Source organism: Podarcis muralis, chromosome 8, assembly GCF_964188315.1.
Source record: "Podarcis muralis chromosome 8, rPodMur119.hap1.1, whole genome shotgun sequence".
NCBI classification, from domain to species: Eukaryota; Metazoa; Chordata; class Lepidosauria; order Squamata; family Lacertidae; genus Podarcis; species Podarcis muralis.
This window is the reverse complement of record NC_135662.1, coordinates 50154406-50168043: the sequence shown is the minus strand read 5'-3', so window position 1 is coordinate 50168043 and position 13638 is coordinate 50154406. Positions and strand designations below refer to the sequence as shown.

The following is a 13638-nucleotide window of genomic DNA, read 5'->3' as shown; positions in this document are numbered from 1 at the left end:
TATCGCAAAACAGCACCTATCAACACACACATATTTATTAACCCAGAACATCCAGACAACAGTGTACTACAAGCAGATGCCTGCCCGGCAAATCTCTCCAGATGACTCAGGTAAGAAAAACAAGCCAGAAACCAAACAAAACAAAACCCTAAGGATCTTTAGCTAATCTGAGCAGGGCTAAAGATTCCTTTCTGACCTCGGATATGTTTCGGGTTGCCATAATTTGCCCTTTGTCCAAGTTTGCTATGGTCCCATTTCAGCTGCGAACAAGAGTCCTGTGTATAGCCAGACAATCATTTATCAGAACATTTATCATAACATCAGTCTTTCCAGCTAGTCATCAGAATAAAGGAGGCTACCCAGCACATTGCCACAACACATAAAATGGATTGTATTTTAACCCAATAGTCCTAAGAGCCAAATTCTCTGAGAAGCACTCAGCGGTTTTGAAAAGGCGGTGTTTTTTTAACTCCCCCAATTACAAAACGTTCATCCGTGCTACCTTTTCAAACCACATTTGCTACATGTGTTACCGTCTGCTGTATCTTCTCTCCAATGCCATGTGAAACACATTAAGCAGTTTCTTTCACCACAGAATTATTCTGGCAAGCAAACTGCATTTCTCCAACGAGAAAGAAAATATGCATTCCTTTACGAGTAGAACAGATTCCTTAAAACAGAAATGGCGAACCTGTGACCCTCGATGTTGTTGGACTCCCAGCTTCCATCAACCCCAGCCAGCATGGCCAATGATTGGAAAAAAAAAGGATTAATAAAAGTGAGCTGTATTCCAACAACATCTGGATGGTCACAGATTCCCCACCCCTGCTATAAAATAAGCCACAGTGAATTTTCGCTGAGCCAACCATTTTCTCACTTTACTGGCAGGTCTCACGTCTGTCCAATGTCTTGCCTCGGAGAACTGAGGGGCAATATTTGTAACAGTGTACACAGAGCATTTCTTTCAAGATAAACAGATCAAGTATAATAAGACTCAGGAGGAGGGGAGGGGAAATAGTGCGTCATCTGCAATTTCCATTTTTTCCATTTAAATCAGGAACTGATTGAATACACAGCCGGGCTCCATATTCATCTTCCGCCAGTATAAATTACTGGTTTGTATAGTCTAAGCCTCCAGGATAAACATACAATTTCTGAATCACTCATATCCCAAACAAGCATTTCATGCTTTTCTGAACCACTAAACTTGCCCTGTTTACATAGCCCCTTCTCTCATACCACAATCTATATACAAGCTATCTACATTCAACTGTCATTGTACGAAACTGTTTCACCAATGAAGCTCTCAGAAGCACTGATTGTGCACAGATGTTTGTTCCAAAGATACATTCTTTGTGACTGTGCTCATCTTTAAAAAAAAAAAAAAAAAAGCTGAATTCCTTATTTACCCCACAAAGCTCCCTTTCTGACTGCGCCCTTAAATCAAATGGGAGTAGCTTAAGGGAGAACACAAATGTCAAAGCAGTCAGAAAGCTGGCCATCTTCCTTCCCTCAAAAAATAATAATCAAAATATTCCAAAATTAGACAACACAGCATTAGGAAATAAAGTCAGAGCAGGAACAGAATGAAAGACTCAGTGGACAGCTCACACTTCCCTGGAGTTTCTCTGTTCTTTCCTGTATACCATCTGTTCACATAAATCCATGCTCTGCCAATTATTTTTGCCATCTCTGATTTATTCAAGCAAACTATTACCTGTTGTAATAATATTAGAGTAGGCTCAGACACATCCCCCCTCCCTGCTGAGCGAGGGGATATTTTCACAGTCACTTCCAGTCTGATCCCATGCATATTTACTCAGAATTGCCCTACTGATTTCAATGGAGCTTACTTTCAAGTAAGTACAATGTGAGAGTGTCAGCCTGCCTGGGATGTTATGCTTTCTCTTTCAGTGGACTTGCCACATTATTCCAAAATATGGTGCTGTGGCTGCTCAGTAGCATTAAAAAGGCCATTTGAACACACTTGCAGACACTAGCCTTGACTGCTACTTCCTATATTCCAGGACAGAATATAGGTTTTTGGAATAATTTTCTGCTGAGGCCCTGGTCACCTTGCATAGGAAATCTTGTGAAGCCGCTAGCGTTGCATTTGGCTAACTGTTCCTAACCCCAAGAACTTTAAAAACCTTTTTCAAAAACCTTAACCCTACCCATTTGGATGCATAGACGCTGAACCCCTTCAGAAACTGGGATAAGACAAAGAAATTATCACCCTTTGTCTCAGCCTATGTTGCAAATTAAAATCAAAAGAATTCAATGCATTCTGTATCTTCAAAACAGCTTTCCTTTTAAGCTTGATCATTTTTATAGCCACCTCCAGAAGCTATTGTTCTAAGGCATCTGTTTTTGAAACCAAGGACAGAATTTGAGGTTTGTTTCACGTTTGTACTCCATAAATCACAACAGAATGTTTGCTCTGCATTCTGGAAGTCACGAGTTCAGTTCCTAACCCATTGGAAATACTTTCTCCATGAGTCCCCAGGGTTTTAAGGTCTACTGATGAGGCTCTACTCCAAAGAGTATCTTTATGGGGGCTAAAATTATTTTATGTCAGGAGCAGAGCCTTTCCAGTTGTGGCTCTGTAGCTGTGGAATACAGTCTCTCAAAAGGCCTATCTAAAAATTTTAAATTGTTTTGTTAACACATTCTATATGTATTGTATTTTAAAGTTGTTTTATTGTGTGTAAAATAAAACAACTTTAAAATCCAATACACCCAGTTAATATTTCACCAGATACAAAGAAAAATAAACTAAAAAGGCTATCATGAATTCAATGCCAAGGGTTTTAATAGATAAAGTTCAGTTTGGGGTCTTGCCCTGTTCATCTCAAATGCACCATGAGATAACTTCTTAAAGCTTTTTAAAATTAACATGAAATAAAAAATAGAAACAAATAAATGACCATAACTAAATCTGGGGATGTCCCAAACTCTAAATTCTGTAGCCAGTGCTCTTGGAATTAATTGCACCACAGATGCTAAGTGATGCAACTGTTATACTGTTGGTTACCCATGAAAATCACTTTAACATACTATATTATATTGGGGGATTTTAAGCAGGTTAAGGAATTAACCACGCAACTGACATCATGTCAAAGGATCATTTGTAAGGAGGCGAAAATGACAGCAATGTGGTAGGCAAGTGGGACTTCTCACATTATTTTGTTCAGTGATTGGTAGAAGAGCTGACAGCTGAATTGTCATCTCTGCAACTCACATCAGGAAGAGAAAGCCTACAGGCTTGTCAAAGATACCAGGAGCAGACAGCCTTAAATGATCACACTATTTGCTCACAACCGGTTGGAATGTTACCAACTATCAGGCCTTCTATTCAGGAGGCAGGATGCTCCGTAAGGAGAGTAGCCCACTAAAACTTCTAGAATTCACATTTCAAGGTGCCAAGCCCTGACAGACTGTAGACTCAGCACTGGTGGTGCAATTACAGTTGAGTCAAAACAATGATGAAGGCTCTAAAACCCCTGTAAAAGGGGGAAAGTATCTCATCTTGAAATACTTCTTTATTCTGTCTCCTGGCCCAGCACTACCTTCGCTGCAAGAGATAACATTTGCAAGCCCCAATATATAGCAAAACATTTGCACTTGCGGCAACCACAAAGCCCATAGCCTTCTCCATCACTGAACATCCTTGTAGCCAACAGCATAGATAACCAATATGGTGTCCGCATTCCAGCTATTATTGGACTATATCTCCCATCACCGCCACTAGCCGTGCTGGCTGGGGCTAATGGAGTCCAACATATGGACAGCACCACATTGGTTATCCCTGAACTACAGTCAAGTGGCTTTTCCTTTTCTTATTCCCTTTCAAGACTTACAACAGCAGAAGTATAGGACTCTATTTTTGAACATACACAAGGGCAGGCACGAACAGCCATGCACACTTTGGAAGGGAGAGATATCTCCAAAGCAAGGGCGAAGTCTCAAAGATAAGTCTACCCTAACTGAAAAATATCAGGGGGAAGTAACAGACATAAGAGCACAATTAGTATCACCTGCAGTGTCTGCAAATCAAGCTGCCATTATTTATCTGTTTGTTTCATGAAATTTATACGTATACTCCTTGATTGTGTGTGTGTGTATATATATATATATATATGCTTTCGTAGATTTTCACGGGTACAGGAATGCAGGTTTTGGTGTCCTCGGGTATCTTCCCGTGTAAAAGTTGGGGTGTCTAGGCGACGTTTCGACGAGGTCTCACTCGTCATCTTCAGGCTGGTGCTTTCGGCTTCTTGTTACTGGAACAGAGCAGGATCTCAGTGTTTGAGTTCCTATAAATACTGTTGAGGAGGTGTGGCCTCCTATGTTCTGGGCAGAGAGGAAGTTCCCAGGCTAGTGTGCCTTTTCTTCTTTTGTTCCTTAATTGCTTGAGGGATATCTTGAGTGATTTCTTGAGTGATATCCTGAGTACCACTTAGGTGGGTCATTAGGTGTGGATTAGTTGCTAAAGCCTTTGTGTCTTGACCTCTTGAACTTTGTGAAGAGTTTTTCTGAGAAGATGGGTGTACTACATTTAGTTGTGCTCTGGCTTGGCTTCGTGTATAGGGGCGAGCTGTGGTTTTGTGGCCTGTGCCAGCCAGATCTGTGTAGGGATTGCAGGGGGGTGAACAAAAGAAGAAAAGGCACACTAGCCTGGGAACTTCCTCTCTGCCCAGAACATAGGAGGCCACACCTCCTCAACAGTATTTATAGGAACTCAAACACTGAGATCCTGCTCTGTTCCAGTAACAAGAAGCCGAAAGCACCAGCCTGAAGATGACGAGTGAGACCTCGTCGAAACGTCGCCTAGACACCCCAACTTTTACACGGGAAGATACCCGAGGACACCAAAACCTGCATATATATATATATATATATATATATATATATAGCCTCAAAGCAGATAAAACAACAAAATCAAGAAGAATTCACAACCATACTTTCAAACATGCAAAAGCTAAAATACTAAAACAGATTAAAATAACCTAAACTTTGTAAACATCCAGGTAGGCTTGTCTAAAGAAGAATGTTTTTAGCAGGCACTGAAAAGGGCATACAGGAACAAAAAGCTAGCAATCCTAGACAATGCAACATAATTGTTTTGTGGGGACTCTGAAGCACACTTGTGTCACATTGTCCACAAGGTAGAGAATATTTTTAAAGGGTCTATACAAGTGAGATATGCTTAATGGACATTCTTTAAAATGCTGGCATCTTTTACCAAGGCAGATTAGATACCTAATACTTATTTGTGTTGCTACGGTCCTAAAGTTGTTGGGATTATTATTTTTTATTAAAACCCCCCAAAATAACGGAATTCTGGATGAATTTCAAAACCAGTTTCTATTTGTTCTTCATTTGTTAGAGCAATGAATCTCGGGTTTCTTTTGAAAGACTATAGTTGGGTCTACTAGGATTTCACCACTGTGAAGAAAAGAATGTAACCCTGGATGGTATTCATTTCCTTTTATTGTAGGGTTCCCAAAAAGCCCTGAACCAAACAAACAGAAAAGCAAACCACATTCAGCTTCTCCTACTGATTTAAAAAACTGAGCATCTAAAGAAGTGAAGCCCATCTGCCAAGTTCACCCACATATGAAGAATTTTTGTCTGAGCCTACAAGTTACATTGTATAATCGCAGTGTTTTTCCAAGTGGCCTCTGTTGGCGTCCAGAGGGTCACCGCATGCTTTTGCTCATAATTTCCCAGGGTTTTCTAGCCAACCAAAATAAAGCAAAGACTGCAAGCTTTGACAGACAATGTTTGGGTGCCTCTTCAATAAGGCACACATTCCACAATCCACTTTATACCACAGGAGTCACATTGATTTGTGTAGTATAGATTACTATAGTATAAACATATGGACTGTAGTCTTCAAGCCTTCAAAACAAAAACAAAAAAACGCATGAGTTTTCCAGAGTTTGGGGTTGGGAAGTTCTCCAAAGGACATTCTGGATGCAAGTTCCTACCTTCTTTCATGTCTCGTGTGAAAAATGGCTGCAGGACTGACCATAGTAGAAGATCTCCATCCCATTCTCTCTGCGCAGCCCACACAGATTAAGTATTCTAAGAATATATTTATTCTAGCTGGATATAAATCTGGACCTGCGCACCGTGCACACCAGGTAAATTAAAAAATTAATGCATGCACCCATCATATCTGATGCATAGTTCAGTATTATGCTCAAGTAGAAAATGTATCACAAGAACCATTACTTAAACTCCACCAACAGCATGTAAATTCATAGTTTTAAGGACTCTGAGGACAGTGGTCTCATAGCATAAATGATTGTACATCTTGCCCCCTTCTGCTTGTGCCTGCACAGCCATTTTTGAAGGACCTGACAGACAAATCCTGAATCACTATGCTGCGAAATGATCAGGACGAAAAGATTAGCAGGTCTTTTCTTAAGTTTTCTCATTTTTTCACATATGTCAGTGGTTCTATCTAAACACAAATACATTTGCTTTCAAGGAAAACATAATTTGTCTTGATATTACAGGGGGGGATCCTTACCTGTGAAAGCATTTGTGGCCTGAAAGCCAGCTTCCTGCATACTGCTCTCCCAGAAAAGTTTGTGATTCCAGTCTTAACCTGTCCTTTCCAGAGACAGCTTCCAGAGTTGAAGCTATCAAGTCACTTCCATCTTTGCTTGTCAGTGTCCATTTCTTCCCTGCAAGCTGGTATTTGGCATCATCCAATTCCCACCTGTTCCCAGGTCCCTTGAGCCCTTCAGTAAAAAGGATGTGCGTCAAATTCAAATGGTAAGTGCAGATCACATGCCTCAACCGTCCTGCCAAAGAATTTTGGCCACTGTGTCCATGTAAACGAAAGCAGTCATTCCACACATTGTTTTTTTAAAATTCTCTTTCAAACTTTAGTTCTAGTCCTCTGCTCAGAAAACATCACTGGGTTTGCTTGCTTACTTTCCTTAGGATTCAGCCAGATGTGGTCTTCATTTGTCTTCTGTGTTCTCTTTGAGCTTCACCTCCCCCTCAGGCAAGCTGAGAAATTAAAAAGGAAAAAGATGTTTCCTGATGACTTACAGCAAGATTCACAACATTCAGGGAATAAGACCATGTGCGTCTGTGCACACGCAAACACCCCATTTAGTAGGGAGTGATTGCCCACATAAAAGTAGATCCTTAGACGGAAAATACTGCAATTTTGCTGAAATGCAAAATGTGACCACACAACTCTTTGAAATGCAAAGAGAAGCAGTGCTGAAGATGTCAATATGCATCTCTGAACATGATACGATTTACATTTCAAAAGCCATATTTAGTAAGGATGGGGGAGAGAAGTACAATAACAAAACTGGAGTTAAAAGGGAAAAGTAAAAACACTCAAGGCCCTCAAGCCTATTCTATAAATTAATCAGGTCTCACCATTACCATTTTCTAAAACTCTCTTATAAAATATGACACTATGTACCACCTATTTTTGCCCTTTTGAGGTAAAACCTCAGAGAAAGCGCATATAGCAGGCTAGGAACAACTTCTGTTTTTCTTAAAACCCAAGTTGCTGAAATTATTGTTCAGCAAAAAAATTACCTTGCATTTGTGTTGGTTTTTTAAACGTTATATTTTAACCGGGGGCTGTGTCCCTGCTCGCCATGCCCACCAACCTCTGCCATTCTCCCCCTTGCATACGGGTCACTCCCATTTCCATGTCTTCTCCTTTCTCCTGTGGTGCAGCCCCCACTGGGTGTGCACAAACAGGTATTCCCACCCCTTTTCCTTTATAGTTTTAAACGCAGCTAGTTATTTTGCCAAAAGGGACGCGGGTGTCGCTGTGGGTAAAACCTCAGTGCCTAGGACTTGCCGATCGCATGGTCGGCGGTTCGAATCCCCGCAGCGGGGTGCGCTCCCGTCGTTCGGTCCCAGCGCCTGCCAACCTAGCAGTTCGAAAGCACCCCCGGATGCAAGTAGATAAATAGGGACCGCTTACCAGCGGGAAGGTAAACGGCGTTCCGTGTGCTGCGCTGGCTCGCCAGATGCAGCTTGTCACGCTGGCCACGTGACCCGGAAGTGTCTGCGGACAGCGCTGGCTCCCAGCCTATAGAGTGAGATGAGCGCACAACCCTAGAGTCTGTCAAGACTGGCCCGTACGGGCAGGGGTACCTTTACCTTTACCTTTTTAGTTATTTGCCATTTAGGACTCAATGGTAGTCATCTCCTTATCTTGGAGATGTAAGCAGGTTGCAATGGGGATCCAGCTGAGGTGGGCCCCAAACCAGTCTCTACCTTAATCAGGGGAAACTGATCCCCCCACCCCACCCCCCGGCCTTCAAAATATTAAAGGTAAAGGTACCCCTGCCCGTACGGGCCAGTCTAGGTACCCCTGCCCGTACGGGCCAGTCTTGACAGACTCTAGGGTTGTGCGCCCATCTCACTCAAGAGGCCGGGGGCCAGCGCTGCTCACAATTTGAGTCTGAAGCTAGGGATAGTCTATTTCCAGAAAGGGAAAAGTACTTAAGGACAAGAGGCCTTCCTATGTCGGAAGACAAGCTGCACAGGCCTCTTTTCCAGAAGCCACCAATTGCGTTCTGTCTCGTATTACATAGTGGCATAGAAGCACTCTTGAATGTGGGCTGGATCCACCCACTTTTGCTGTTGATTTAAAAGGCTGATGACGGTGACACAGCTTCAGAGCTCATGGTCTAAAGGTTTTTATGACCCGGTCAGATTCAGTTGTGTTTTTTTAAGTGGCATTCCAGGGTGTTGCTGGCTGTGTGTTATTTATTTCCCTTTCATTATTTGTAAAACCAAAGTCTGATTTCAACTCTTGATTCCTGGAATGTCCCAAAGCATCTTTGGCAGGACTTCTGCGAATCAGTATGTTCCACACACCAATTACAACAGCAAGTGAATTTGCTATTTGAAGGAGGCATCTTATTTTAACCAGGTAGAAAAATATTGTGTTATGAGTCCTGGGAAAGTGTGACATCCTTACAAAAAATAGGTGTACTACTCTGAGAGAATATGTGCAGACTGTGCGTAACAAATAAGAAACATGTTTAAATGCATTATGCAGAAAACTGCAAATACCTTCCCCAAGGCACTATACTTTAACTCCATTGTTTGCTCACCCCCAGTCTGAAAGGGCTATCATGTTTACAAAGAACCATCACCAGCCTGGTGTACACATGTGGTGGATCTGGTGCCGGCTGAGGAGATATGGAATCCCAACAACATCTGGGGCAACAGATGTTCCCCATCTCAGATTTAGGGGCAACCATATCTCTAATAGTGAAAACAAAAAAAATTCCTTCCAGTAGCACCTTAAAGACCAACTAAGTTAGTTCTTGGTATGAGCTTTTGTGTGCATGCACACTTCTTCTTCTTTTGGTCTTTAAGGTGCTACTGGAAGGAATTTTTTTTGTTTTGACTATGGCAGACCAACACGGCTACCCATCTGTATCTAATAGTGAAGAATGTGAAGAAACTGGAAGCAGAAAGCAAGAGCTTCAAACACAGCAGGCATCGCTCTGTCAACTAGGTATTATCACCTCTTTGACTGGCAAGCAGTATATGAAGCCCATGGACTGACTATATGTAATATAAATATGAGGAACCTGTCTTTGTGTTATTTCCTGGTCAGTATAGCAGACAGGATCCTCCTTCCTGCATTTCCCCATTTTCTAGCTTCTGGACTCACAGACGTCCATGAAGGCACAGGTCAACTCTGTATCCAGGGTGGCTGTTTACCAGTTCCATCTGGTACGCCAGCTGAGATCTTGCCTTTCTGCCCACTGTCTCACTAGAATGGTACATCATCTGGTTATCTGCCATTTGGATTACTGCAATGCGCTTTACATGGGACTACTTTTGAAGGTGACTCAGAAACAACTAATCCAGAATGTGGCTGCTAGACTGGTGACTGGGAGCAGCCGCTGGGGCCATACAGTGGTACCTCAGGTTAATAACTTAATTCATTCCGGAGGTCCGGTCTTAATCTGTAACTGTTCTTAACCTGAGATACCACTTTAGCTAATGGGGCCTCCCGCTGCTGCCACTGTGCGATTTCTGTTCTCATCCTGAAGCAAAGTTCTTAACCCGAGGTACTATTTCTGGAATCTATTAGCGGAATCTGTAACCTGAAGCGTCTGTAACCCGAGGTACCACTGTATAACACTGGTCCTAAAAGATCTGTATTGGCTCCCTGTACATTTCTGAACACAAATCTAAGTGTTCGTGTTGACCTTTAAAGCTCGAAATGGGTTCGGCACTGTATACCTGCAGGAGCTTCTCCATCCCCATCACTGAGGTCCAGCGCTGAGGGCCTTCTGGCAGTTCCCTCATTGTGAGAAATGAAGTTACAGGAAACCAGGCAGAGGGCCTTCTCAGTAACTGCACCCACCCAACTGCACTCAGTTACTGCACCCACCTAGGGACATCCCATCAGATGTCAAAGAGTTGAACAATTATAAGACCTTTCGTAGACACCTGAAGGCAGCCCTGTTTCAGGAAGCTTTCAGTGTTATGTTTTGTCCCTTTATATTTTGCTGGAAGCTGCCCAGAGTGGCAGGGGCAACCCCGTCAGATATAATAATAATTATATTCTCTGGGCCTAAAATCAGGTGTGGCTGGCCACCTACAGACCTACTGAAATAGGTATTCTTTTCTACCTGCATATTCAGGTCAAGACATCACAGCAACAATATTTTAGAGGGCTTTGAGGCTTGAACACACCATGTGGTTCCTGGTTCTAGCCACAGAATACTGACATAGAGAAGTAAGCTGGCTTTTTATGTCAGTTCAACACCAAATTAGTTCGATAGAATATTGCAAGCACTGATGAAGTCAACAAAATCATAGAAACAAGTGCACATCAGCATGTAGCTTTCCTAAAGTCTGCCACTCCAGAAGATATTTTTACCATCTGAGCACAGTTGAGCTCTTGCAAAAAAATAGAACTCATTTATAAAATGCTTAATCATTCACAGAACAGCTTAATGAGCAGACCATGACTGCAAATGTATTGAGGAAATGCTCATAGAAATTCACATCTTCCTGGAAGGTTAGATCAGCTAGTGCTGCAAAAGTCCATCTGCTGTGGCCAGCAGCTGCTCAGGAGCCAAAAGAATCTAGGGAGAAAGCCCCTACACTGTCATATACATTACTGGGCAAAGCGAGTTCTGGTTTGCTCCTGCAAATCAAACCATGCTGCAAGAATTAATTTGATTTATTTACACTGTCCCAGTAGTCAACATCTTCCGTCTGGGCGCTAAATAAAGAAGTGCAAATGTAGAACATTATCCAGACAAGCAAACAGAGTTGAAAGAACTGTAGACGCAATCGGCTGCAGGGTGTTCCTGGCACCAAGGCTCACAGAACTGAGACAGACAATGCTTTTTTTTACAATTTGGAATTGGCAATCTCCAAAACAAGACTGATATATGCAAGACTCTTCCACTGAAGAGAATGGAAAATGCATTCAATCATTGTCACAGGCAGTCACCTACTGCATTAATCTTTGTTATATAACAGAAATTATATGTGTACTTTCTATCTATAAACATGTGTATGTATTTCCTCCCCAACTGTACAATCTGATGCATGTTGATTCAGAAATAAATCCTACTAAGTACAAAAGGACTTCAACTGAGATTTTCTTTAACCAACTAAGCCTGCATCCATCTCTAATATCCTTCACAAAAACACACTTAACCTGGAAAGTGCTCCACCAGGGGGGGAAAATCCTTCCATGATAATGATGCTTTTAAAAAGTAAGCTCTTAAGCAAGCATGAGTAAACTGAATTCAGTTTCTAGGTAGCCTGAAGGCTCAGACAAAGGTATACTTCTTCCATTTTGACTTAGTTGTATGATAAAATCCACAAAAATGCACTGAACACTCCATAATGCCAAAAAAAAATCACCATATTTAGGGCTGAAGGAAACTTTCAGTCACAGGAAAAATAATAACTCCCAATATGAAAGCTTTAACAGCCTAATGAAGAAAGCAATAAGTCAGCTGCAATTTTTCTAGATAACAGTCAAGAAATATACTCTAGCCTGAAACTTTTCCAAAATTCACTTTGTTTCATAACATCTTAGCATGGAGACTAAATATCTTTCCTAACACAAAGAAGACTATGGACGTATAATTCTATCCCACATGAATATAATTTGCTATTAATAATAATACCCCTCCATGTGTAATTTACCGTATTTATACACTCTAGAATAGTTAGCTTTGGGGCTAAGTATAAAAAAAGGAAAGGACCCATAACACTTACAATTTTAGCAACTAGAGAGACGTGGTGTATAGTCATATACAATTTGACCCATATGCTTATGCCAAATAAACTTTATGGGGTTGTCAAGATCTGAAGGTAAGAGAGGCAGGGTTTTTTTGTGGAAGAAATGGGTCTATTGTGGGATTTAGATGTTAGATCAGCTGATAAGTTCAGATGAAGAGTTCTTGTCGTTTTCCATATTGTGGTTTAAATATCATTTACCAGTGAGTGCAGAATGGCAACATCTGCAAATACAACACATGTTGGAGTCTGTTTATGCACTGTCTACATCGAGTGCTTTGGCATTTCCTAAATTATTGGAGGGAATAAATGAATCTTCTCGGAAAGCTAAATCCACAACTGCTGCCTATAAAGGCCTATGGGACTTTTGGAAAGTTGATGTTCAATAACTTAAAAGAGTTGTAGAACAGGGAATTAGAATGTGCCATACAACCTAAACAATGGAAAATTGCTTTAGAATCTATAAGGAATGTTTTATATTTGAAACTTATCCTACAAAAAATATTCTTTGGGGTATATTGGACTCGATAACATTTGTACAGGAAGGTAGTGTCAAATACACATTGATGCTGGAGATATAATGCTTGAAAGGCCTTGTTGAGAAATAAGATGTAGGCATGTCTGGTGATATAGTATTTTTAATCTGAAGTTGTTATCTGTATAAATTTTGTACTGCCCAAATTAAATACATTCGCAGATGTTCATGTACTTTTTACATTATATTCCTGTATCATGGGGGTTAAAACAAAAGGGGTGCTGCAACCCTTATGGTTGCCAAGAGACTTATATTTCAAGCCTGAAAAGGGTAAATGCTCACCATCCATTTTGCAATGGTCTGCAGACCTCACTGCCCTGGTTACATTTGTATCTATAAACACCAATTTCATGTAGGTACCTATTTGGACACCTGGATGGCTTATATTGTCCTTTATTCTTTAATTTTAGAGGAAAGTAATAATGGCTATTGTATTCACAATATGAGCCGACAGTGTGTATAGCTATTGCGTGTCTTTTTCTGTCCTTTAAAAAAAAACTGCTTTGTTAAATTTGACACTTAAAAAAGAAAAAAGAAAACCATGCACTTACCAGTGTAAAATGTGCTTATTATCTTTTCGTTGTCACGAAAGTATGCCCTGCGTTTGCATATCCCTTTAAGGTATCTGAATTCGCTCCATCATGTTCAAGCATGGAGGTCATGTCTCCCCTCCATCAACCAAGTCTGAATACACAACCCAAAGTCTGCTGTCTAGCTAAGAAGTTATATAATTTTGGCAGTAGTGAACGCTTTGACAGCCCCATCTCCCAACTTCCCAAAGGTGTTATGTTCATTTTCTTGACGTATGTTCTATA

General features: G+C 41.2%; 1 protein-coding gene across 3 annotated transcripts in view; it reads right to left on the bottom strand.

Annotated features, from left to right (window-relative positions):
* The window catches only part of LDLRAD4 (low density lipoprotein receptor class A domain containing 4), a 266839-nt gene that overhangs the window by 162564 nt on the left and 90637 nt on the right, over nt 1-13638 (bottom strand). For all 3 annotated transcript variants that reach the window (XM_077933182.1, XM_077933181.1, XM_028737421.2), the window contains one exon: nt 6542-7029. In XM_077933182.1, coding sequence (XP_077789308.1) covers nt 6542-6581 — 40 coding nt within the window. In that variant the 5' untranslated portion in view covers nt 6582-7029. The remainder of the gene's footprint in view (nt 1-6541; nt 7030-13638) is intronic.